At 40.3% G+C, this 27649-nt stretch overlaps 1 protein-coding gene across 2 annotated transcripts; it reads left to right on the top strand.

Annotated features, from left to right (window-relative positions):
• The first annotated feature begins 1164 nt into the window (after positions 1-1164).
• LOC118375374 (homeobox protein Nkx-2.1-like) lies at positions 1165-25728 on the top strand. 2 transcript variants are annotated; one of them, XR_004823792.2, is made up of 4 exons: positions 1165-1722; positions 2568-4860; positions 22669-22712; positions 22866-25728. XR_004823792.2 is itself a non-coding variant. In XM_035761905.2 (2 exons), the coding sequence occupies exons 1-2, from the start codon at positions 1356-1358 to the stop codon at positions 3233-3235; spliced, it is 1035 nt and encodes a 344-aa protein (XP_035617798.1). In that variant the 5' UTR covers positions 1165-1355; the 3' UTR covers positions 3236-6261. The 2 variants fall into 2 exon arrangements, 1 of the variants encoding a protein (XP_035617798.1); XM_035761905.2 differs by lacking the exons at positions 22669-22712; positions 22866-25728 and having other exon boundaries at positions 2568-6261.
• The last annotated feature ends 1921 nt before the right edge of the window (positions 25729-27649 follow it).

The following is a 27649-nucleotide window of genomic DNA, read 5'->3' as shown; positions in this document are numbered from 1 at the left end:
CAGGATTGTGTTATAATAACATTTCATTGGAAAGGTGAAGAGAAAACAAAGCGCATTTGACTTTTACGCAGCCAAGAGAAACCTGATTGAGTTAGAATATTATGTCTCCTTGAGCATCAGGGCGAGAGGCGGCTCACTGAGGAGAGTTACTTGGCCTGGTGTGGTTCTCCCTCCCTGCCTGACTTCTGTTGCAGAAGGAGAGTAAGGCCAAGATGTAGGCTACTTCAATTGAGCGCCGTTAACTTTACCTTAGGGTCTCTCCTGAAAAGTATTATATTTTGACTGGCTCATGGGTTTCTGATCTGAGACAAGTGGAGCATCTGAATTTGGATTTGGGACGACACGCTGCTCTCACAGCTCTCTCTCTCCTCGAGCCCAAATAATGATATAAAATAGAAAAGGGGGTAATCATTCACGCGCTGCCACTTAACACGCGGATGTGTATTTATTTACTTATCCGTCAATTTTCCTCCCAAGTGCACTTTTACATGTCTGAGTACGATGCGAGCATAATTCAAAAACACGTCTGCAATCAACCAGAAGCCTCTTACACCCATTAAAAGTCACTAGTTCAAGCTTTTCTCAGAGAACAGAGGCCGTGTCTTAAATGGCACGAACACTCCATAGTGCATTACTTTTGACCAGCAACAGTGAAACATTATCAAAAGTAGTGCACCAAATAGGGAATAGAATGACATTTGGAAAGCATGCAGAGTGGGTTCTCCAGCTCTGAGACTCTCAAGTCCGTCTAGGCCCCTTTTCATCAAGAGGTCCTGGTAAACACCACTACAGTTAATAAAATGCATTGTGGTGCCTGTGCCCACTGCTACCATTATACTGTCAACGACAACACACATACGACAGTATATATAACCCACCGACCTAATGCTACTACAGGAGCCTGATATCAATAGCCTAGCCTATCTATAATACACATTAATAGCCTATGAGACGCATGCATATACATGCAAGTTGGTTATGGTATTGTGGGAGGCTAGCTGCAGAGCTCATGTTGTACCTTGCCCAACACGTAAGTCAAATTATGACTTGGATGCAATAAGGAGGATAGAGCTGCGTTGTATTGTTGCCCTAGTTGGTGATGCCCCGCCTCTGGCTTAAACCTGGCACCCTGCTAAAACAAACGAAAGCCAGCAGCACCAAGCTCAGCCCAGCTCAACTCAGCTCCCACTCAATGCAATTAAGGCGGACTTCAGGCGACTCTCCTACCTACGTGTTCATCTAGCAAGGATCGACGTTGAGACAACAGGAACCAGAGAGAAAGAGGGGCTTTGGTCCAACAAAAAACCAGGAGAAATTGCCTTCTAATTTCTCCCCTCTCCAACAGCCCAAGAACAATGTCGATGAGCCCTAGGCATACGACTCCTTTTTCTGTTTCCGATATCTTGAGTCCTCTTGAGGAGAGCTACAAGAAAGTAAGTATGGAGAATAACAACTTGGGGTCACCTCTCGCGTCGTACCGGCAGCCGCAGGTGTCTCAGGCGATGATGCAGCAGCACCACATGGGCCATAACGGGACGGTGTCCGCGGCATACCATATGACTGCGACGGGGGTGTCCCAGCTGTCACACACCGCAATGGGGGGCTACTGTAACGGCAACCTGGGGAACATGAGCGACCTGACGCCCTACCAGGACGGCATGAGAGGCAGCGCCACGGCCGCTGGCTGGTACGGAGCCAACACAGACCCGCGATTCTCAACGAGTAAGTAGGCTATACCTTTGAGTTTTACTCTGCATGAAGCAGAACAGGTGAGCGTATAGCTTTTGTTAGCGCATTATCATATTAGCTAGTCTACACTAGATCCATACGCTCTGGTCTGCACTGAAGTGAGTCGTGGAAATTATTACAACTTTTTAGTGTTTTCTGCTTGTTTTTGCTTTTTTTTTCACCAAGAGGGAGTGATTTGATTTGTCAATTTAAAATAAACCTTGCACCTGGCATCAGATATATATTAGGCCTATACCTCGGTTTACTTTGGAGTGTTTGGTTTATTGAGTTTAGTCACCCAACGTGCTGTGCCTTTTTGCCAGTCTACCCAACACGACCATGTTTACCAGTGAATAGGGGACTGGGTTCAAAGAAAGCTAATTAATTGAACTGTTTTAGTTTGTGATATATTCATAAAAATGTATTTTAATGTCACGAGGGTGTATGAAGATATAACAAAGACACCTGTTGCTGATTTGTCCCCTATTGTGAGTCGGCTACAGAGGTTTCATGCACCTGTCATGTGGGGGTGTATAATCGAATGATTTATTAGCCTATTATTCTTCAGATTGCAAGTTAAATTAATAGCAATCAATCATGCAACTTCAAATATTTTGTAAACTATATCATTCCGTTCAAATACAAATTATGGTTAAGTAATTGTTCCATTAGGAGACAGAACTATGATTACATGATCATGTTAGCCTTTGTTTTAAAGGAACGCTATAGACATATACGCTTTAAATTAATTCACATTATGTATTGTTATGGTTAAAATATTGAAGCAATGTAATTATTGTTTTATTATCATCATCTCAATGGCCTATTTCTGCTTTCAGTCTCGCGCTTCATGGGTTCTTCTTCGGGCATGAACATGGGCAGTATGGGCAGCCTTGGCTCGCTAGTAGACGTGGGGAAAGGCATGGGCCCGCTCTCGAGCACCCCGAGAAGGAAGAGGCGCGTGCTGTTCTCTCAGGCTCAGGTCTACGAGCTCGAGCGGCGATTCAAACAACAGAAGTACCTATCGGCGCCTGAGAGAGAACACCTGGCGAGCATGATCCACCTCACCCCGACCCAGGTCAAAATCTGGTTTCAGAACCACCGATATAAAATGAAGAGGCAAGCGAAGGACAAAGTGTCGCAGCAGCAGATGCAACAGGACAGTAGTTCTTGTCAGCAGCATTCCCCTCGGCGGGTGGCTGTGCCCGTGTTAGTGAAAGACGGAAAGCCATGCCAAGGCAGTGCCCACACTCCCACCACTACTGTCCAGGCCCACCACCAACAAGGTGCCAATGTTATGATCATGTCCAGTAACGGTTCAGGCCTAGGTCAGCACCAGAGCCAACAGGTGGGTAGTGCAGATCACTCTCCAGACCTAGCACAACACTCCGCCAGCCCACCGTCTCTGCAGACCCAGGTAGCCGGCCTCTCTCACCTGAACTCCTCCAGCGCCGATTACGGGACGGCCCTGCAGTGCTCTGCTCTGTTATATGGCAGGACATGGTGATCTGTTATGCCGCAGGACATGGTGATCTGTTATGCCGCAGGACATGGTGATCTGTTATGCCGCAGGACATGGTGATCTGTTATGCCGCAGGACATGGTGATCTGTTATGCCGCAGGACATGGTGATCTGTTATGCCGCAGGACATGGTGACAGCCAGACAAACTATGATCACAAACACATATACAACACTGCTCTCAAAGCTTTTTCAGCAAAGTCACTCAACAGACACGCAAACAAACAAACAAATTGTACTTTGTGTACATTTTTAACAACACCATTTGGTGAATTTTAGTTCATGCTCTTCTAAAATGTAATTGGATATGAGGACAGTAAGTGGAGACGAAAGAAACTCGACAGATGAAGTTATGAAGATATGCGAGTTCAATCTTCGCTTTGAAGGTGGATTTCTTATTTCTGTAAATTATACTGACGCTGTACAGGGCTAGTCCTACATGAAGAGGTCATAGGCCCTCCCTACTCCTGTGTGTTGGTCATTGGGCTAAAGATCTCAATAGAAAAACTGTGGGTGCTTTTCAATTTTTTTCACAGAAGGCTCTGGTTTATAATAGAATTTAATGTAAAACGTAGCTTGTATATTTCTGTAAAAGGTTTGAATTGAATATATAGTTTTTAGCAATCTGTTGTACAAAGTTTTTAGCGCTATTAATGGCTTGTGGTTGGTTCTTTGAGTTCCATCGGTATTTGTACGTTTTAATTACTTGTAACTTATATAGATAGATATTACTTAAATACAGCCAAACAATCCTATTAATTATGGTAATAAAATTCATTCAGAGCCATTTATTGAAATTGTTTTGTATACTGTTTCAGAGAATGCATAGGCCTACGAGAAACCTTGTCAAATTATTTTCAGAAAACTAATAGGCCTTTACCTGTAGAAAATTAATATTATTATAATAAAAATAATAATAAAATAATAATAATATTATTATTGTAGTAGTAATAATAAAGATGATGATTCTAATTATAATAATGCGTGATCTTGTCTATAGTCCACTTTAGCTTGTCAATTCAGTAAGTCTCAATTTAGACCGAAATCATTTTTTGCTGTCTTATTATGTTAAATGCACACAATAATGGATTTTAAGCAATGCACGACTAATGAAAACCTGTTTTTGACCAGGTGTGATCGAAATCGTTGTTACTAAGTGTTGCTGTGTAGGTAGGCTAAATTGCTATTAGCCTAATGCTAACTTTTGCCTGATAGAGCTTAACCCCAATTCCAGGCTCTTTGGTCACGTTTATTATAGCTACAATCAACGGTTGTCAGTAGATGTGGTTCGTGGTACTCTGTGGCCGTTCCTACAAAACGCGGCGCCTCACAAATCGTGTATTGTGTACACACTATCTCACTTGGATCACGCTGGGTAAACTCAGGCCAGGTTTTTGTGTGCACTCGGCGTCCCTTAGGTTCTTAGCGTTCTTACGTTCTCTGCCTGTTTCTGGTTTGGGTGAGTCATTTAGGTGAGGTCTCGAAGCGTTCTTTTTAACACTGGAGATCAAACACGCGCTGACTAAAAGAACGTCTTATCGACCAAATCCCTTGCCAAACAACAGTATTCTTCTCAAATAACTTCAAGACAAATCGTCGTCTCTTATCAGAGGTAAGCATTGTAAGGTCTACTACACCTGTTGTATTCGGCGCATGTGACAAATAACATTTGATTTGATTTAAGCATACGTTTATCAATAATCGATAAATCAACTGGGGTTGAAATGAAAATAGCGTGCAGTCTTTCATTTTAGAAGTTTAATGTAATTTGCTTGACGAGGCCCTGGCTCGTCAAGTTATCATTTGCATGCGGTGGAGAAGAGATTTTGTGGTGTTTAATTGATTCGTGAATGTTTTAACATATAAATGGTACATTTCAAATGTATTGTGTGGGACGGACCCATAGGTCCATTGTGTGGGACGGACCCATAGGTCCATTGTGTGGGACGGACCCATAGGTCCATTGTGTGGGACGGGCCCATAGGCCCATTGTGTGGGACGAACTCTATGTTCTTGTAATTTAGTTGTAATGTAAAGGACTTGCAACTATTTTGATAGTATGATATTATACACTGAGTATACAAAACATTAACAACACCTGCTATTTCCATGACATAGACTGACCAGGTGAAAGCTATGATGATATTGATGTCACTTGTTAAATCCACTTCAATCAGTGTAGATGACGGGGGGGAGACAGGTTAAAGAACGATATTTAAGCCTTGACACAATTGAGACATGTATTATGTATGTGTGCCATTCAGAGGATATATGGGCAAGACAAACGATTTAAGTGCCTTTGAACGGGGTATGGTGCCAGGCTCACCGGTTTGTGTCAAGAACTGCAACGATGCTCGGTTTTTCACGCTCAAAAGTTTCCCGTGTGTATCAAGAATGGTCCAACGCCCAAAGGGCATCCAGCCAACTTGACACAACCGTGGGAAGTATTGAAGTCAACAGACCAGCATCCCTGTGGAACGCTTTCCACACCTTGTCCATGCCCCGACGAATTGAATTGTTCTGAGGGCAAAAGGGGGGTGCAACTTAATATCAGGAAGGTGTTTCTAATGTTTGGTATACTCAGTGTATATTGTTATATATTATTTTAATAATTATATAATAATAATATTTATTATTATGTTACTGTGATATTATGGGAATTGCAAATATTTTGTAGTCTTTATGATTAGGCAATATATGAATAGCCATACGTGCTCCTTCCTAAGTCTGCAAAACATAAGCTATTGAACAACAACCAAAAGGGCTCTCAAAATACTTTAGTCTTTACTGCACCAGGCCCCTAAACTGTAATTATTTCAGTACGAATATGACGCAAACGGCTACTCATTCGTGCTCTTTATTTTATGCATTAGGCCCACTTTAGACATTATATTTACGTTATGATATTTCACATATTTATGCTATAAACATATGTGACAGAAATTTAGTCCAAGGCTCCATATTCATATACTGTGCATTTGACCTAAAGGGAATATTAAACCTAATATTTTCAGATTGTGTATGGTTATCTCAATTTATTTTGTGCAATTGTTCATCGAAAAAATAATTGACTTTCAATATAGCTTATTGATTTTGAATTTAAGGGCCCAGGTGGTTGAGTGCAATCCCTCCCCTGGCTACATTGCAGCGCGGGGTTAGTATGGCAAGCCATTGATGGAAGCACGCCCTTGGTCGCCATTTTTATTTTTTTATTTGAGCGCGAGCTTTCATCGAGGGGAGAGTGAATAGTAGCGTCCCATTACAACGGCTGTACCATTATGGCATAGGTGCAGTGATGTTGCCCTGTCTGCAACAACAGGTCGCTGGTATCCATCTATTGGCTCAGTTACAGCCGTCATTGCATGTCATTTCAATCTTAACCAATCAACACCGTTCACTCTATCTCTCTAAATATCGTTTTGAGTAAGCTTTGTTTTATACTAAGACTGAAATACGAATCGAAATTCAGAAATGGGCAACGCAATTAACAGTACACCAGACGTCCAGTTTACTGTGGAGACTTTGCTCCACATAGCACAGCAGTGTGCGTGGATTTTAAAGAGGCACTGATTGTAATGGCTCTCTACTTTTCATTTATAAGAGTCATTAAATCAATCAATAGAGCTTTTCGTCGATTATTCTCTATATAAACGATATTGTTCAGCTTCTGCAGTGCTTATTTGTTCTGCATGTGATGTTTGATATTATATCTTGCAACCTCTAGCCCCCAGAATTGTTCTTCCCCAATAGGCTACCTACCTACAAGCGCTCTCATCTTTGTGCAGTGGCTGGCTGTGGCTGCCAGCCAGGCAAATATAAAGCACGTGAGATGCATTTTCAACACACCTGCCGTTTTAGCCTATACCTGCGAAATGGGTAAAAGGAGCGGTGGTTTTCTGCAAACGAATTAAGTTTGCTTTATTTACAATCCATCCATTTACCAATAATTTGATTATGTAGGTTATTTAGCATAGTAGTCTATCAATACTTGATTGGTCATAATGGTATTGTGTGAATACATGCCAATTTTATTGTCAATTTCAATACATTATTTGATAGAGCTACTATTCAGTGATCACACTGGAGCACTCTTACAAATTATTTGACACAATTGTGTGAATCTTTCACAAATACTTAAACGGATTTATGATTATAGCCCAATAAAAGATAAATCCCCAAATTTCCTTAACTTCTTTCATTTACAGAGAGATTGAATCCTCTGTCGCTCTTATTATGATCTGTTGCTATAGTCTTACCATTTACCTAAAACGTTAACTTAGTGACAATTCTGGACATTTTCAAGCGACATCTTTTCAGCAGCATCAGATAGAACAGAACAGCGTTCTATTAGGTATTTGTTGGTGTGCTTTTGTTTTGTTCAGGAAGAGCCCCGAGAGGCTCAAGCTTACATTACCATATCTGTAGCACGGTGTGTGGTCTTTGTGTTGGGCTTGTAGCTGTTTAGAATTACTTATTTGTTGGAAGCGTGTGTGCTCTCATCGCTCTCTTTAAGGCTTGTCTTCAGACGGTCACATTGTACAACTCTGGCAAGTCCTCCCCACTTTATCGTCCCAAGACCTCCATCAGCCCAAAAGCAATTAGTTCCTAATCTCAAGGCAATCTTACACTAAATATACAAAAGTATGTGGACATGCCTTCAAATGAATGGATTGGGCTATTTCAGTCACACCAGTTGCAGACAGGTGTATAAAACCGTGCACACAGCCATGCAATCTCCATAGAACATTGTCCGTAGAATTGCCTTACAGAAGAGCTCGGTGACTTTCAACGTGGCACCTTGTTCCAACAAGTCAGTTTGTCAAATGCATGCCTTGCTAGATCTACCCCAGTCAGCTGTAAATGCTGTTATTGTGAAGTGGAAACGTCTAGGAGCAACAACGGCTCAGCCGCAAATTGGTAGGCCACACAAGCTCAAAGAACGGGACCACGCGTACCGCGTAAAAATCATCTGTCCTTGATTGCAACACTCAATATCGAGTTCCAAACTGCCCCTGGAAGCAACGTCATCACAACTGTTCATCTGGAGCTTCATGAAAGGGATTTCCTTGGCAGAGCAGCCGCACACAAGCCTAAGATCACCATGCGCAATACCAACCGTCGGCTGGAGTGGTGTAAAGCTTGCCGCCATTGGACTCTGGAACAGTGGAAACACATTCTCTGGAGTGATGTATCACATTTCACCCTCTGGCAGTCCGACGGACGAATCTGGTTTTGGCGGATGCTACCTGCCCCAATGCATAGTGCCAACTGTAAAGTTTGGTGGAATAATGATCTGGGCCTGTTTTTCATGGTTCGGGCAAGGCCCCTTAGTTCCAGTGAAGGGAAATCTTAACTCTACAGCATCCAATGAATGACATTCTAGATGATTCTGTGCTTCCAACTTTGTGGCAAAAGTTTAGGGAAGGCCCTTTCCTGTTTCAGTATGACAATGCCCCTGTGCACCATGTAAGGTCCATACAGAAATGGTTTGTCGAGATCAGTGTGGAAGAACTTGACTGGCCTGCACAAAGCCCTGACCTCAACCCCATCAAACACCTTTAGGATGAATTGGAACGCCGACTGTAGTAAGCCAGGCCTAATCACTCCCAACATCTCACTAATGCTCTTGTGGGTTAATAGAAGCAAGTCCCTGCAACGATGTTCCAACATCTAGTGAAAAGCCTTCCCAGAAGAGTGGAGGCTGTTGTAGCAGCACAGCAGGGACCAACTCCATATTAATGGCCATTATTTTGGAATGAGATGTTTGATTAGCAGATTTCTGCATACTTTTAGCCATGTAGTATATTTGAGTTAAGTGTTTGTTTCCCTTATTTACGCTAATTTAAAATGCAACACTATATAATGAAATACTATATTTAAGACAGCCTATAAGACCTGTGTGGTAACCTCACTATTTCGAAATTGTCAGTGCACTATAGCCAGAAGATTACCTTAGTTGAGAATATTTGAGTTGAGTAACAAGAGGGAGAATGTTAGAATGATTGTCCCCCAACGTATCAAAGTTTTGCTCCTCAATCGATAATTAAATCAAGTGTTACAACTTTTGACCATTTTCACACGCATTTACAATCAGGGCAAGTTGAACAGAAAAAGGTTTGGTAAACAAAGCTTTAACAAACTGACATTTAAAATAAACCAACATAATTTATACATGTTCTGGAAAGTGCCATATACTATTTGGCCTAAAGCTTGATATTTTTACGCAGTTGACTTCAGATATCTTTTAAAAGCTCAAAATCCAAGCTGGCTCATAAATCAATCAGGAGGATGTAAATAAGTGGGTTGATGTAGATCCTGATGAGTGCAGGTACCCCAACCAGCCGCCCAACTTCTTAGACGACGTCTACCTAGATTGTTTAGAACTGAGATCAATAACGAGTCTTGCTAGACACCGAACAATGTTTGTTTTGAAGACAATTTAAACAAAAATGATAAGCCTACTCGTTTTTTGCAAATAATACATTTTGTTATAGCCTTTTACTCATGTAGCCTACATACACTCTTTGTTAGCCCAGTGTACAAATAATTTAACATTTTAGCCTACATCATATCAAAAATTCAGCGTATGTGGGAACTCCTTCACGACTGTTGGAAAATCATTCCTCATGAAGCTGGTTGAGAGAATGCCAAGAGTGTGCAAAGCTATCATCAAGGCAAAGGGTGGTTACTTTGAAGAAACGAAAATATGAAATATATTTGGGATTTGTTTAACACTTTCTTGGTTACTACATGCTTCCATATGTGTTATTTCCTAGTTTTGATGTCTTCACTATTATTCTACAATGTAGAAAATAGTAAAGAAAAACCCTTGAATGAGTAGGTGTGTCCAAACTTTTGACTGGTACTGTATATACTCATTAAAGTATTTCTATATCTGTGCAGTGATGATTAACATTAATTTAATTAAAACCATGAAGACGAAATCCTCCTTCAGAATGCTACTTAAAATCTAAGCATATTTTATGTCACTCCAAAGAGAGAAGAATCTACTCAACTGTCATTAGGATCTAATAGTCTGCACATCCTGTCTACTGCAACTGGTGCTGTTCTAAAAACAACAAAAACTGCTATAGTAAATCATGAAGTCCATCTACTAAAATTATATTTGTAGGTAGACTATAGGCGTCTGCATGGCACAAGGAGACATTGGTCTGACACAAATGATTAATGTGATTTTTGACAAATCAGTGTTTTGAAGTCAATACATTTTCGTGCTGGTAAACAGTCAATCGATGTGCAAAATGGTTTGTGGACACTTTTATAGGGTTTAGGCCAGGGCTCTCCAACCCTGATCCTGGGGCTATCCTCCAGTAGGTTTTGCCTCCAATCCCAGTTCTAACTAACCTGATTCAGTTTACCGAACAGCTAATTATTAGAATCATGTGTGCTACATTAGGAAGGGAGTGAAAACCTGGACCGTAGCTCCCTATCAACAGGGTTGGAGAGCCCTGGTTTATACAGATCTGATAAGCAGATAATGTAGATAATAGACCTATTAATGTGCGTCTGAGTTATTGTGTGGACAGACTGATGATTGATGAATGCAATGCTGTTAACGGTTTTGTAGCTCTGCTGTGCTTGTCTGCTATTCTGATAGACAGTTTTACACAATACATTTAATGTAATTCTGAATAAGGAAGGATTTGTAAAAATGACTTAATTCATGCCTCCTCGCTAAGAGTTATTCTAAATTAACATCACACCAGGCAAACATTCCTTGCTTACTGTGCATGACAAATAGGACAATTACACTGTAACTGCAATCACCTCCTCTGTGGTAAATCTTATTGTCAAACTGGTAGCAAAACATCTTTAATTGTCCTGCATTTATCTGGATTTTGAAGCAATTGTGTGAACAACGCACCAGAGGGACAATTGCGAAGTGAAATACAACTTGGTTCCGTCCCTAATGGCACCCTGTTTCCCAAACAGTGTACTACCAGGGCCCATAGCGTTCTGGTCAAAAGTATTGCACTATGTAGGGAATAGGGTGCCATTGGGAACGACCGTTGTCATGCAAAGCTGAATACAAGATGCTGTACTTGACCTTTTCAGCATAATTGTTGCAGCAATGAAATGCATCGCAGAGCGCCTTTATAGCCCGGCTGAATAGAGCGTCGTCGTCGTCGTCCCCCCACGCATTTTTATACCTTTGTCTTTCATTTTGGTTTTGTTTCTTCTGTGAACATTTATTATTTTAATGGCTATAGTCTAAGATACTCTAGCTGCAATCAGTCAAAATCCTGAATGGGCAAGGAGCGGAGGGAGAGGAGACATGAAATGTTAAGTCTTCCTTTTTTGTTGTATGGGTTAGAAAATGCATTATCCCGCAACTGACAATTCATGGTTTTATTTTCAAATGGCCATTAAAATGTGCAGGGAAATGGTCCTGATTTCATGGGTCATTGTTGGAACGGAGCACTCGATTTCCTGCATGGACATACTCTTCTAAATATATCAGGAATGAAGTAGCCTTTATATAAGCAGACAGTAGGAGATACTACATTTAATATTATTTTATTATAATAATCATATTTTAATTTGCTTTGATGACCATTTAAGATGTTGTATTCCGTTGATAGTGAACATCAAGAGTGTCAAATAGGACTTATTTTTCGTTCGTTGCGAATGCAAAGCTGCATCACTCGCTTAACAAACAGACACGAGCTACTGCTGCTCTTCACGAGGTCCAGGTCAGGCAGGCGTGGCTGTCAACGAGGCTGTGGTCATGCGCAGAATCTCAATCACAGGCTTTCATTGATACATACGTTAATTAGCCACATTTCTCTGTGGACCGTCAGTACGACTGAGCTCACCTAAAGTCTGCTCTGAGACAGCTGAGAAGCAGCATGCCATGTGGGACTAGGCCCCTCTTCCATTCCACATCCTCCTTCTGAAGAGGCTCACATGGTGGGGTCTGCTGAGATTGGAATGACATTAAAGTTGTATAGAGTAGGGTGGGGTGCTGGGGGAATGTATGCTTGTAATTTTTATTACATTTGTTGAATTTTGGAGTATCCCTTTGGCATAGCTTTAAATGTGATGACAGTCTAAGTATAAACTGGCTGCAAGGTATGGGAATGTTTTAATTAATAAGAGGTGCGTCAGCCCGCTCAAACTGGCAGGAGGCGCGTTGCCATGCATGGCGTTGTACAGCCTGGTCTTAGAGCAAAACATATTATGTTACTACAATTCATGCCAGGTCAATTGCAACTACTTAGTACTTTTTAACTACTTCTTAGGATGTTAGCTTAGCATGCAACTACTTAGCATGTTAGCTAACCCTTCTAACCCTAAACTCAACCCTTCAACCTAACCTCAGCACAGTACCCTGCCCTGAACTTTGGTCACTATTAGTAGTATTACCCCTTTAAGTGTGCCTTGAATTCTAAATAAATCACAGAAAATGTCACCAGCAAAGCACCCTCACACCATCACACCTCCTCTTACATGCTTCACGGTGGGAACCACACATGTGGAGATCATCCGTTCGCCTACTCTGCGTCTCACAAAGACACAGCGGTTGGAACCAAAAATCTCAAATTTGGACTGATCAGACCAAAGAATAGATTTCCACCGGTCTAATCACCATTGTTTCTTGGCCCAAGCAAGTTTCCTCTTCTTATTGGTGTCCTTTAGTAGTGGTTTCTTTGCAGTAATTGAAACATGAAGGCCTGATTCACACAGTCTCCCCTGAACAGTTGATGGTGAGATGTGTCTGTTAGTTGAACTCTGTAGCATTTATTTTGGCTACAATTTCTTACAATCTCTAATGACCTTATCCTCTTCAGCAGAGGTAACTCTGGGTCTTCATTTCCCGTGGCGGTCCTCATGAAGAGCCTATTTCATCATAGCGCTTGATGGTTTTTGCAACTGCATTGAAGACACTTTCAGGTTCTTGACATTTTCCGGATTGACTGACGTTCATGTCTTAAAGTAATGATGGACTGTCATTACTCTTTGCATATTTGAGCTGTTCTTGCCATAATATGGACTTGGTCTTTTACCAAATAGGCCTATCTTCTGTATACCTTGTCACAACAATTTGATTGGCTCAAACGCATTAAGAAGGAAAGAAATTCCACAAATTAACTTTCAACAAGGCACACATGTTAATCCAAATGCATTCCAGGTGACTACCTCATGAAGCTGGTTGAGAGAATACCAAGCGTGTGCAAAGCTGTCATCAAGGCAAAGGGTGGCTACTGTGAAGAATCTCAAATATAAAATATTCATTTTGTTTAACCTCTCTTGGGTAGGGGACAGTATTTTCACGTCCGGATGAAAAGCGTGCCCATAGTAAACAGCCTGTTACTCCGGCCCAGAAGGTAGGATATGCATATAATTGGTGGATTTGGATAGAAAACCCTCTAAAAAAAATGTCTGAGTATGACAGGACTGATTTGTCAAGCGAAACCCCGAGGACAAACCATCCAGGGGGGAAAAAAATTGAGGTCATAGGATTTTCTAATGGATTTCTATGGGATACCCTTATTATTAGGAACCTGGTTGCAGTTCCTATAGCTTCCACTAGATGTCAACAATCTTTAGAAACTGTTCGATGTTTTTCTTTTGAGAAATAAAGAAGTAGGGTTGTTCTTTGTAAGTGTCGCTCTAGGTGGACTCTCCTGTTTTGGTGCGCGTGAACTGGAGCGAGCTTCACGTTTTTATTCAGTCTTAAATTGTATTGATTATTTACGTTTTAGGGTACCTGAGGTTGGATTAGGAACGTTGTTTGGACCAGGTTTACAGGTTACTTATTAGATACTTTTGTAGGCATGTTGGGCGAGTTGAAACCGGTGTATTTCTGAATCAAAAGCGCCAAATTAATGGACATTTTTGGACATAAAGAAGGACATTATCGAACAAAAGGACCATTTGTGATGTTTCTGGGACATTTTGGCGTGCCAACAGGAGAAGATCTTCAAAGGTAAGGCATTAATTATATCGCTATTTCTGACTTTTGTGGTGCACCTGCCTGGTTGAAATATGATTTTCATGTGTTTGTATGCGGGGCGCTGTCCTCAGATAATCGCATGGTTTGCTTTCGCCGTAAAGCCTTTTTGAAATCTGACAGTGGCTGGATTAACAAGAAGTTAAGCTTTATTTTGATGTATAACACATATTTTCAAGAATGTTAAATATTTGGTATTTTTGAATTTCGCGCTCTGCAATTTCACCGCATGTTGGCCGGGTGGGACACTACTGTCCCACCTGCCCATAAGAAGTTAACACTTTTTTGGTTACTACCTGATTCCGTATGTGGAATTTCATAGTTTTGATGTCCCCACTATTATTCTACAATGTAGAAATAGTCAAACAATTAAGAAAAACCCTGGAATGAGTAGGTTTGTCCAAACGTTTGACTGGTACTGTATATATTTATATTCCGGACTATGATATTGCTTGTCCTGATATTTCTTAAATCCTTTTTATTTTGGGGATTGGTGTGTATTGTTAGGTATTACTGCACTGTTGGAGCTACAAAGACAAGCATTTCGCTGCACCTGGGGTAACATCTGCAAAATGTGTATGACACCAATAAGATTAAATGTTTTACCTTAACCCCTAACCCTAACCCATTAACGACCTATCTAACGTTAGAATTAGCCACCTAGCTAATGTTAGCAACAACACATTGGAATTCGTAACATATATGTATTGCAAATTCAGAACATTTTGTACAAATTTAAATTCGTAACATATCATACGAATTGGAATTAGTAACATAGGTACATTAGTAACATTAGTAACATCCTACAATTCGTACTGTATTGAATGACTGCTATTACATTGCTTGGCCAATGTAATGTAACTTAACATATCAGACAAAATAGAGTGACACGGATTTATGTAACATATAATATGTTTTGCTACTAGACCAGGTTGCCTTGTAGGCTACTGTACCAGTGGGTGTCCTTTCGTAGCCACCGAGCCATTACTAACTGTGTTAACATGAGGTCTTTGGCATGTAATCGTCTCTTTCTCCTGTCTCACTGACAAACTTTGTTTTCTTCCTCGTGCACCTTTTAATATAGACTGATTGCCTGCGCGCGTGGCGCAGAAAAAAGAACCCCGCCATCCACCACTAAAATAGCTGCGGCTATATTTCAAACGGCAAAAGGTTTAACATAATGGAACTTAATTGGAGGACATTGCAAGCCACCTACTGAGCTTCAGTCTGCTTTCACAACGGGTTTAGTGAACTGGATAAATGTATTTAGAGGAGTTGAAATGGATGCTCTCACTCCCCTGCCACAGTCAAACAGAGAAAACAAGAGTTATTCGGCTTTAATACAGCATTAATGACCCAACCAAGATGCACTGGGCAATTTTGCGACTCATTTAAACAATACGCTATGAAAGTCCCGCCTACTTCCTGTTTCAAGTCCCGTACTGGTTTTGAATGGGATTCAAGCATATCATAAAATTAATGAAAACCTGGTCATTATATGTAAAGCTATATTCGTATTCGTGGATCAATTTATTTCTAGCTGAAGCCTTTCATTAACATTTTCGATTACGTTATTGTATTTGTTTTAATCGAAAGGCATCAGTAAGTAAATTAATCCACGAATAAGAATATAATTTTACATATCATAAATGACGTTTTCATGAATTTCATGATAAGCCTGGTGCGTATTCAAAAACATTATGCGATTTACAACAGGAAGTAGACGGGAAGATAGAGAAGTTGTTTTGACAGTTGCTCCTATTGACATGGAACCGCAACAACAGAAAACATCCGTTAAAATCCTCATTAGGACCAACGTGGATATCGAAATATCATGTGAAATCAATGACACATTTAGCAAAAAGCAGAGTGTTCAAAAGCACTCAAATCTGTCATGGTGAAATTATTAAATTAAATTATCAGCTAAATATCTATTTTGTCATTTTTATATGTCAAAATAAAAATACGTATAGATGGTGTTAAAAAAATGTTTTTATTTTCTTTACAGTATTACAGGTATAGAATAAAACTAACATCAATGTACCATATAAATTCAAATTAATTGTTGGTTTAACATGACATTGATCTAAATAAGTACTGTATTTCAAATGGCACTGTAATTCCACCCTACATAATACAGTTCCCTACTGTATTTTTAAAGCCCAAAAATCTTTTGATCAGTAGTGGGTGCATGCTATTGTTATATCTGACTCATTAACATATTTTGTAAGAGGCTACATTATTTGCACCAGTGAGTGGGAGTGCTGTACAAATGTTACTGATATATGGTAGTTGTACCCCAACAATTACATGTGTATATTTAATTGTTAGGAAAAACGCAAACCTTTAATGGTTGAATATTTGCCATGTCCTCGGGCTGTTTTTCCCTGTAGTCACTGCAAGTTTGGAAGCCTTTGTTAAGGCCTCTAGAAGTGCAAGTGATATTAAAGACCAAATATACATATTTGATATGCTGTAATCCCATGCAATTACTGTAAAATACAAACCCTGCCTCTCACCAATGAATTTCATTCATTCATCCATTCATTCATTACAATTGCAGAAAAAAAACATTACAGTAAGAGTATTGGTACCATAAAACGTATTAAGGTAACATGCTGTACTGTACATTTACAGCATTATACAGTCAGCAGAGTTACAGTATTTAGCAACTCTGCTGCCATTATAATGCTGTACATTTACTGGGGAAAGTTTTACAGTGATAGGCACAAGTAGGCTATAGCCAAACCACAGTGCCCAACTGAGGAAGTGTTTTTAAAAGGGGTGAACAAAACGAGGTAAAAAGGTTACTAAAATAACTAGCCTGTTGATAACAAGCCAAAATAACAAGCAGTCCAATCAGGACACCTTATTCCCTAATAACCTCAGAATTACTATGACATGACAGCATGATGATTTCAGACTAAAAATAATCCCCCTAAGTATATGTTTGACCAATTCAATGGTCGGGGCTGAGAATGGCAAAGCACGTCTATTTAACTCACACCAAAATAAGCAAATGAAAAATACAGCCTAATGAAAAATACTGGGAGTGGTCGGTGTGAAGATGGCTAGGCTATAGCATTAGAACCTGTTGAGACGTTGGAAGGCGTTCGTTTTGTTCTTGAACCAATCGGGAGGGGTGCCATTGGCCCCCTAATGAAATATGCCATTATGACGAATTCATGCGACACAAAAGGCACGCCAGTCAAAAATTGCCCCACCACTGTTCTGTAATTATATAGTTTGCCCTGGCAGCGGGCCTCCTCACGCGGAGGCAGGTGGCGATAGTCCATCATGCAAATAGCCTTGGCTGTGTAGACATAATTAGCCGCTGCGAGCCGTTTAAATTAACAATTAGCTAACATGCAATTCGGTCTATGTAACGTGGTAGTTCTACTTTGTATTGTATTTCCCGCCCAGCAGTTGAATGCAATGAATACTGTACCTACCATTTGTTTCATGGTCAGTAATAAACCAAATCTGAAGGAACGAAAATCGGTGGTAGCCTAGGTCAAGGCGTATGGAGACAGTTGGAGCTCTCTGTGTTTGGAGGCGCTAAATATGTCTATAAAACCAAGTTTACAAGTTCAATAGGCTTACCTTTAATACTTTACACCCCATGGTCATAGAAACTTGTTCCAAGTGACATTGACTGCACTCCGCTCAGGCTAGTCTGTCAAATAACTGTTTGTTTTTGGTTTTTAATTATACTGCCAACGATGTGCACAGTGACGGCATATGTTCTCTATTGATTTATAGATCATTTTAAGTCATTTTTGCGACAAAACGGTACGGGGAGGCATTCAGGCCACATGCTGCGCCCCAGTCTGTCTCAAAGGTGCTGATATTCTAACCTAACCGCTGATCCTCCTTAATACCCCACATCCAACACAATCCAATCCTGGCCCACCCACCGGTTCATTATCCCCGCTGCCCTCCGACATGACACGGGAACAAAGTAGACATTAAGGAACATTAAACACGGGGATGGGAGTAATCAGGACCCCGTTATCCGTTAATGAGGGGAAACACATGCGGAGGGATACACACACAGCCAAATCAATAGAAGCTCACAGACAATGCCGGTTGGGGTTCAAAGGGCGGAGCCCGAGCGCAAAAAAAAATGGAAAATGCAAATCAATTAGGCTGTTTGCTTTCAAACCGGCCATTCTATCTGTAGCAATTACTTGTTCATTAAATGTAATTTCGTTAGGTCTACACAGAAACAACAGTTGTTTATATCCCCAGAGCGTTTTAACAAGAATTCATGAATGCCAGGATGGAAAGTTTGTAGGCAATGAGTTGACAATCTCTTGAAGTCACAAAATGTGGTCTACAGAAAGTATTTTTTTAAGCTATAGTCCACCTCTTTATACATGTGTGGATTCTAAACATCATGAAGTTAAAAACATAGGCCTATAACCAACCACCAATTGCAGCCCACTGGCCAAAAGCTGGTTGAATCAACGATGTTTCCACTTCATGTAAATACATAAAAACACAATGTGAATCAAGGTGGAAAACTGATTGGATTTGGAGAGTGTCATCAAGGTGAGGGAATTATTGACTTTTTCTCACCCAACTTTTTAAATCTAAATCCAATTACAGGGTGATGTTGTTTTTTCATGTTGAATTCAAGTTAGTAGTTAACTCAACCAGATGTGAAACAAAACTAGATGTTATGTGTTTTTCTTGATTTTCTGTTTCTAAGTAATATTTTGATCACCTTTGAAAGAAACAGGTGTGACTAAAGGGCTTTCATTTTGATCAAACAGGGCTGAATTTGACACACATCATATATATTTAGTATTATCTTTTAGTGTGTTATCACTGTTACCATGCCTTACTGCAGCTACTTTACTGTGGTTGTACCAGAGGCCTACCTCCCCTAGACTATGCCGTTGCTATAGCATTCTCAAGGACCATTCTACTAAATCCCCACCCCCACAAACCTGCTCTGTGCACTTGTCATAAATTAGCCTCAAGTGAAACAGCTCAATCGGTATTTGGAGCAACTTGATCAAGCTGGACATGGCAGGGGCATACACTTTAGTGAATCGTACCTCACATACACACACATTTTAATGTTACACTGTGTATGACCCACAGAAGTGGCACCTTAATGGGGGAGGATGGGTTTGTTGTAATAGCTGGAGCGGAATTAGTGGAATGGTATCAAATAGATAAAACACATGGTTGACATTTGTGCCATTCTAGCCATTTTTATGAGCCATCCCCCCTTCAGCAGCCTCCACTGGTATGCCCCTGACCCAACCGATGTTGTCATATACTATATTTTATACAGCTGGTGTGTCCATTTCTGGTGTTGTTTTTCTTACATAATCCCAGCTGTGGGTTTGCTGGTGTTATGTTACATCTCTTGCATGCAGAGCCTCCACCTCGCCCCCTATATTCCAGCCTGAAGTGCAAACACATGTGAAGTCTAGGCACTATAGGCTACTGAGAGAAGTTCTGGTTTGTTGACTAATTGAGAATGGCCCTTCAAAATGGCCCATAAAGCGAACCACCACTGTAGCCAGGCACCTCCAGGTTTGGCAGTGAACAAGTGGAAATTTGAATCATTCAAGCCCCTTATTCTATGAACCCCCCCCCCATCTTTGCCAAATTGAATGCTGATTGAAAATAATTTTACAGCTCTTGACTTGTGCAATTCATTGACACTGGATTTGTTTATTGCTATCACATTAATGAAACATAAAAGCAGTTTAGGCTTAAGTAAATGCTTCACATGATTTCTATGCATGGTTGCATGGTCATTTGTGATGCATATGAACAAGGTTGAGGAATAATGACTTCATTGAAATATGGTGTGGTTTTTTTTCTATTGACTTTTTTTGGAAGGTTTTGAATGAATAAATCCTGGGTTTTTATGTGTTATATATTGACATTGATGTAAATAAAATAAAAATTAAAAAGCATTTATGATATAGTTAAGCATGATGAATAGCCGGTAGATGTGAATCATTGAGTTTCTCTTCATACCTTTATAGAAGTTCATCCTAAAGGAGACATTGATAAATGTTCAAATACTAAAGCCTACTGCACATAACCCCCCTTACTAGCTCTCCTTGACCCCCCCCATCCCAGGCCCTCTCACCCCACCACAGGACTAGGACCAATCCCACGCTGTGATTTGCCAGAAAATCAATAAAAGGGAAAATCTGTTCTAATCATCGGTACATTTACCATCACAATCAACAATCAAAGCCAAGACCCTGGCTCTTTATTTGTAGGCCTGAGCCGCACAATTTCCCCACTGTGAAAGGCAGGCGAAATTAGAACCCTTGGTTCCTGTAGCTGCTCTTAATGGCCCTGATTTGTGAACTGCTAAATGAGGTTATGTAAATGGTTCCTGAGTGTAGTGGAGGCGAGGCAGCAGAGGCAGACAGGCAGGGGCCCCCAGGTGACAGGTGCAGTCGTCCCAAAGTGGGGGCAGGGAGGGGAGTGGGAGAGAGAGAGTGGGGGGCGGGGGGTGTATGCTGGTAAGAAGCCATGCAAGGCCACCGACTCAGTGAGGAAGAGAGAAATTTGTCGTATTGAAATTCTACAATACTGAAACAAATTCAAAAGCATTTTTTTCCTCTATGAAAATATTGTTTAAAAAAAAATGGATACCTCAAATGGCAAAAAATGATGGTTGATATTTGATATTTGATATTTGATATTTGCTATTTGCTATTTGCTATTTGCTATATGCTACCACTAGAGTCACAACGAAAAACATGTCTTTGTCTATGCATTTGTCAATCTCTTCATCAAATGAATATCATTTAAGCTATGAATAATATCCAATAACCTTATAATCACATATCCATCTATGGCAGACAGATTGGAGTGCTCCTAGTTGTGAGGATATAATAACCAGATAACCATCAACATGCTCCCTCTCTCCCTCTCACTGGAAGTCTGCCTGCAGAGCGATTGGAGCACTCCTGCAATTCACTGCACTTCACTCCTGATCCCCGTTTTAGACTCCCCAGGACCCTGGTTACTGTCACAGCTGAGACGGGTGAGAGGGGGCTTCTTTCTCTCCCCTCTTCTGATTCTTCTTCCCTTGTTTAGGCAATAGGTATCGGGACTTGTGTTTACCTAGCACTGTCACAGGGCTGGGGTCAATTTCAAGTCAATACAGTAACATTTCCCACTAAAATGCCAATATCAACTCAAAATGTTCTCATTGGGTCTGACAGTTTTTCTTCCGAAATGGTCAAAATTGAAATGGCATTGATTGCAACCCTGCTCTGCCATAGCTATTTTATTAAGTAGATCATCTGCTAGTGGAGATCAGACAGACAAAAAGTAGATTAAGTAAGAGAACTTTACTAGACAAAAAAGGAGGAAAAGTCAGTCTGAGCGTCAGTCAGGCTCTTGAATGTCTGCCTGCATGTGAAACCGGATCTTTATTATATTAAGAGGTGCAATTGAACAGTCTGGGCTCTGATGTTAGCTACACCCTCTTCTGCTGATTGATGGGTGGTGGACAAGAACAGAACTAGAACTGACTGCTTTAAAAGCTTAATGAGTATCATCACCCTGTGTTTACTTATTAATGCTCTCAACAGCATGAAGACCTTTTAAGTAACTTTAACAGCAGATTAAATCAAATGTTTTATTGTTTATTGGTCACATACAAGTGTTTATCAGATGTTATTGCGGGTGTAGCTTGTTAATGCATTTTAATCATGTCATTTTTGTTGCCATTCTAATTGTTTAATTTTGTTTAAATAATGTAAAAGGCTATTTACCTGCTTTGCCTGTCTGGTGGTTTGCAGTTCATGTTTCGTGTACATTTTATTTTGTGCTGTCCAGTCGTTTTGAAAAGGCACAAATAAAATGATTAAAATATTTAAAATCTTCAAAAATATTTTTTTATATACTATATATGGTCCTTCTGTAGCTCAGTTGGTAGAGCATGGCGCTTGTAACGCCAGGGTAGTGGGTTCGATTCCCGGGACCACCCATACGTAGAATGTATGCACACATGACTGTAAGTCGCTTTGGATAAAAGCGTCTGCTAAATGGCATATATTATTATTATTATTATTATATTATATATATATACTATATATATATATATATATTTAATTTTCCTTGAGACAATGAGGTATACTATCATGGATTTTTTGCTGTGCAGTTTGCATTAAACGCTCACTCTGTGATATTTACATCAGTTTGCATTAAGTGCTTGTTCACCCTCATATATTAGTCAAGTGCATGTTTAGAAACCTCGCTGATGATGAGCATCTGGTAGGCAAGAACTATAGGGCCTGGTGTTAATACTGACAGTTTACACTTACTGTATTGCGTTTATCTTTTTTAAACTGTTAAATTGGAGTTGTTTAACATGAGTCCAGACACAGGACATTACATGATTTCGTTTTTAATAGGTGAAGTATAACTAGCACTTCTTTTGAGCTACAGAAAGAAGCTGAAGATCAGAAATATCCCTGGCATCTCCAATATAGGTATGTACTGAATATTGCTCTCAAACTGAAACAGGAAAAAGTGGATATCATAAACGCCCCAACAAAAATACATTTCAGAAACCAACTCCGCTTGTCTTTCTCATTTCCTGCCTCTCTCTCCCCTCCCTCCTTGTCTGTTTCTTCTCTGTCAAGATCATCTGCTAGTGGAGACCAGACAGATGGGCTAAATAAGCAGCCTTTTACTGTGCTGCAGGTGGCTGATGGTGGAGCAGCAAGAGGCAGCCTCAATCCCTCTTCAGACCCCTCCACCACCCCATGACTGCCTCCTCCCTACTCCAACACAAAGTCTTTAGACCTGTAAAATGCCCCAAATTCCTATTCCAAATCAAGCTAAAATAATGTATCATCGCCATGAAGTTATCCAGGTCATAATAATTCATAATTACAAGAAACTTGTATTTATTTAGCACCTTTCATACAATACATTGCAGCTTAAAGTGCACTGGTTTGTGCAAAGATTGTTTCATGTTATTTCAATGATTGTTTATTTTGTTTTACAGCACAATTTCTAAGATATTTGCTGAGCACAGAATCAAATTTAGAATCATATTATTTTATTTAGTATTTTTTTTAATATTAAAAGGAAGTCAGTTATTCAATCATACACATGCAGTCAGTCAGTAAATCAGACAAATGAAATGAGCAGCATTTAATTTTCTAGCTCCTCTCGGCGTGGGAATACACAACCACAGCTCAGCATGTCAAAAGATGTCAAGTGTTACAGTTCCCTTCCTGCTGCAAGGAGAGGAAAAATCCCCCTAGAAATGAATTAAAGTGAAAGGCAAGTCTCTAAACCCTTTCCTAAAATGATTAACCCGTCCACCAGGACATTGTGGATCAGCTCTGAGTACTCACTGCTTTCTTATTGCTGTTAATTGTTCTTTTTCTGTTGTTGCCTTCCTTCATTAGTCTCCCCTCATTATATGAAAAGAGGGGAAAATGTCGACCTGAATAGGGGAAGGAGATTTTCCCACAGTCCCTCAACACAGAGAAATACACCATTGTGGGCCAGGCCAGGCAGGTTCCCATCCCTTGTGTGAGACACACACACACACACACACACACACACACACACACACACACACACACACACACACACACATACACACATACACACATACACACATACACACATACACACATATATATATATATACACACACTTGAATGACAAGTCTTTCACTTTGTCTAAATTGTAAAATGGTGAATAATATAGTCTGGGTAACAGGGTAAGTACCCCCAGTCATTCACTTTATGTCAAACTGATGGATCGTTCACTCAGGTAACACTGCAGTGTTTAATTGGTATTTTATATCATACCACCTGTGTCCCAAATGACACCCTATTCCCTAAATAGTGCAATGCTTGTGAATACTTTTAGCCCATAGGGTTCTATAATACACTAGGAAAATTGAGTGTCATTTTGTATTTGCCTTGGAATAGTTAAATGCACAAATACAACTCATTTCAATAATGAGAAATACTGCAATATGTCAGCATAATATCATTTCTTTGGATTAGCGATGAATGAACTAAATGAACCCGTTTGGGGAATTGTCTGGGCAAAACACTATGTAACCTATTGTGATTAAAAACAAACAAAAACAACAACAAAAACGGTAGCATTAACATGTCGTAACAGCTAACAACCTGTTTATTATACGGTCATAACACTGTCCTGACACATATTTAATACCTATTGTGACATATGTTGTGTTATTTTATGACTGGTTATGACCCCTACATAAGAGTGTCAAAACCTACCACGGTATTTATATTTTGTCTGGTTATGACCCCTACATTAGATTTTAGAAACCCACAAAACCTACCACACAAGGCAAAATATTCCATTACACCATAGTCTAGGTGTCAGTGTGTTATGTTATATAATAATTGAATATGTTCAATATATTTCTTTAATCATTGTAATTGTGCACACATTGATGTCAGACATGCACCTACCCCAATGTTCTGTTGCTGATGACTGGGATGAATGCAGGAGCAGAGTTCAGGAGCAGAGTTCAGGAGCAGGACAAGACACCCTCTTTTTAACTGATGACTGACATAAGAGCATGCACGTGATAGGCCTATCTCGCTTATACCATTATGATGGTCATAATGCTTCATGACAGTGTCATAGAGTGTGTTTTCTACAAGTTCTTTCGAATATGATGAGAAAAAAACATGACTGTAAAGAATTCATTACAATAACAACAAAGCACTTATTAAGAAACAAACGTTGAAAGGAATCTTCTTGCCATAGGGACAAAACGAATTGGAATAAATGTGGGTTATGACATTCTGTCACAACCAGCCATAAAATAACACAATATATGTCACAACAGGTGTAAATATATGGGTCATGACAGTGTTATGACCATATTATGACAGGTTATGTCAGCTGTTATGACATATGACATAGGTGTCAAATAAAGTTTAACCCAAAAAACGATTGTTTATACATGAAAGACATTCTGAGACTATTATTTGATTGCCAGGTCTTTGCTACTAATACATATCACATTTGAGTGTGGGACATAAAAGTTAAGTGTTAACTTTAAGTGGTCTAGTCAAATATTTAGGACTTTAGTTCTGAGTACAGTTTCAGATATGATGCATGTTAAATCAATAAGCTGTAGAAAGAGGAGGAAGGGAAGCACCACTAAGGTACACAATAGTAGGTTTTGGTAGACAAAAGGGGTAAATTGGTCATCAAAAAGAAAGGAGGACCAAGGCACTCGTAATATAATTAATTAAGATGCCTTCATTTGTATGGCATGTTCAATGGTAACAAAGATGGAAAAACTCTGACGCATTTCGATGAAGGCCATGCGGACGACATGTGTAGGAGTTTTTAAACGTTGTTTCTATTGAACATGCCATGCAAATAAAGGTATTTTAATTAATTATATGAAGAGTGTTTGACTAACCAATTCATTGGTTCACTTTGTTAGGCGTTTCTGACTTGAGTCCCTGCTGCTAGTCTAAAAATGTATAGTCTATTATCTATTTATTCCATAATGATTATATTTTCGCTACAAAGATAGTTGAGAATGGATTTTAAATGGGCATAATATAAACAAATAAACAAACAAATAAAGAAATGTCCTCTCACTGTCAACTGCATTTATTTTCAGCAAACTTAACATGTGTAAATATTTGTATGAACATAACAAGATTCAACAACTGAGACAAACTGAACAAGATACACAGACATGTGACTAACAGAAATGGAATAATGTGTCCCTGAACAAAAGGGGAGGTCAAAATCAAAAGTAACAGTCAGTATCTGGTGTGGCCACCAGCTGCATTAAGTACTGTAGTGCATCTCCTCCTCATTGACTGTACCAGGTTTGCCAGTTCTTGCTGTGAGAAGTTCCCGGACATTTCTGGGGGGGAATGGCCCTAGTTCTCACCCTCCGATCCAACAGGTCCCAGACGTGCTCAATAGGATTGAGATCCGGGTGCTTCGTTGGCCATGGCAGAACACTGTCTTGCAGGAAATCACTCACAGAACAAGCAGTATGGCTGGTGGCATTGTCATGCTGGAGGGTCATGTCAGGATGAGCCTGTAGGAAGGGTACCGCATGAGGGAGAAGGATGTCTTCCCTGTAACGCACAGCGTTGAGATTGCCTGCAATGACAACAAGCTCAGTCCGATGATGCTGTGACACACCGCCCCAGACCATGACGACCCTCCACCTCCAAATCGATCCGGCTCCAGAATACAGGCCTCGGTGTAACGCTCATTCCTTCAACAATAAACACGAATCCGACCATCACTCCTTGTGAGACAAAACCGCAACTCTTCAGTGAAGATAACTTTTTGCCAGTCCTGTCTGGTCCAGCGATGGTGGGTTTGTGCCCATAGACGACGCTGTTGCCGGTGATGTCTGGTGAGGACCTGCCTTTACAACAGGCCTACAAGTCCTCAGTCCAGCCTCTCTCAGCCTATTGCGGACAGTCTGAGCACTGATGGAGGGATTGTGTGTTCCTGGTGTAACTCGGGCAGTTGTTGTTGCCATCCTGTACCTGTCCCGCAGGTGTGATGTTCGGATGTACCGATCCTGTGCAGGTGTTACACGTGGTCTGCCACTGTGAGAACGATCAGCTGTCCATCCTGTCTCCCTGTAGCACTGTCTTAGGCGTATCACAGTACAGACATTGCAATTTATTGCCCTGGCCACATCTGCAGTCCTCATGCCTCCTTGCAGCATGCCTAAGGCACGTCCACGCAGATGAGCAGGGACCCTGGGCATCTTTCATTTTGTGTTTTTCAGAGTCAGTAGAAAGGCCTCTAGTGTCCTAAGTTTTCATAACTGTGACCTTAATTGCCTACCGTCTGTCTGTAAGCTGTTAGTGTTTGAACGACCGTTCCACAGGTGCATATTCATTTATTATTTATGCATCATTGAACAAGCATGGGGAACAGTGTTTAAACCCTTTACAATGAAGATCTGTGAAGTTGTTTGGATTTTTACGAATTATCTTTTAAAGACAGGGTCCTGAAAAAGGGACGTTTCTTTTTATGTTGAGTTTAGGTTTAGGTTTATACTAATGCCAACTTGTTGAATGTTTTATGATCATTATGTCCCATTCTTTGCGGTGCTTCGTAATACCACTTCCGCTATTGAAGGGATCGCTGTTAACCAATCAATGAGCACCGTGCCTGAGACGTGGTAGCGGAATGGCGGACAGGTAGAAGAAGTTAATTGATAAAAACATTGTAGGTGATAAACAAATGGGAAATGTTGGCACAACGCCGTCTTGCAAGGACATATCAAGATACAGAGACAACATTTGCATGATTTTGAATCTGCTCACAGACTTCGGGAGTGAGGTTGGTATAATAATGGTTTTACACACAATCTAATCCAGCTACAGTAGCGTCGATCACTGCAAGAGAGATGCCCACG

Source organism: Oncorhynchus keta, chromosome 35 (genome assembly GCF_023373465.1).
Source record: "Oncorhynchus keta strain PuntledgeMale-10-30-2019 chromosome 35, Oket_V2, whole genome shotgun sequence".
NCBI lineage: Eukaryota > Metazoa > Chordata > Actinopteri > Salmoniformes > Salmonidae > Oncorhynchus > Oncorhynchus keta.
This window is presented reverse-complemented; position numbering and strand designations above follow the sequence as displayed.

What these genes read in the sequence shown, in the direction of transcription:
- LOC118375374 (XM_035761905.2), top strand. Translation starts at nt 1,356, where the DNA reads ATGTCGATGAGCCCTAGGCATACGACTCCTTTTTCTGTTTCCGATATC. An exon ending in AGACCCGCGATTCTCAACGA is followed by an intron (nt 1,723 to 2,567) that starts GTAAGTAGGCTA and finishes TTCTGCTTTCAG; the next exon opens with TCTCGCGCTTCATGGGTTCT.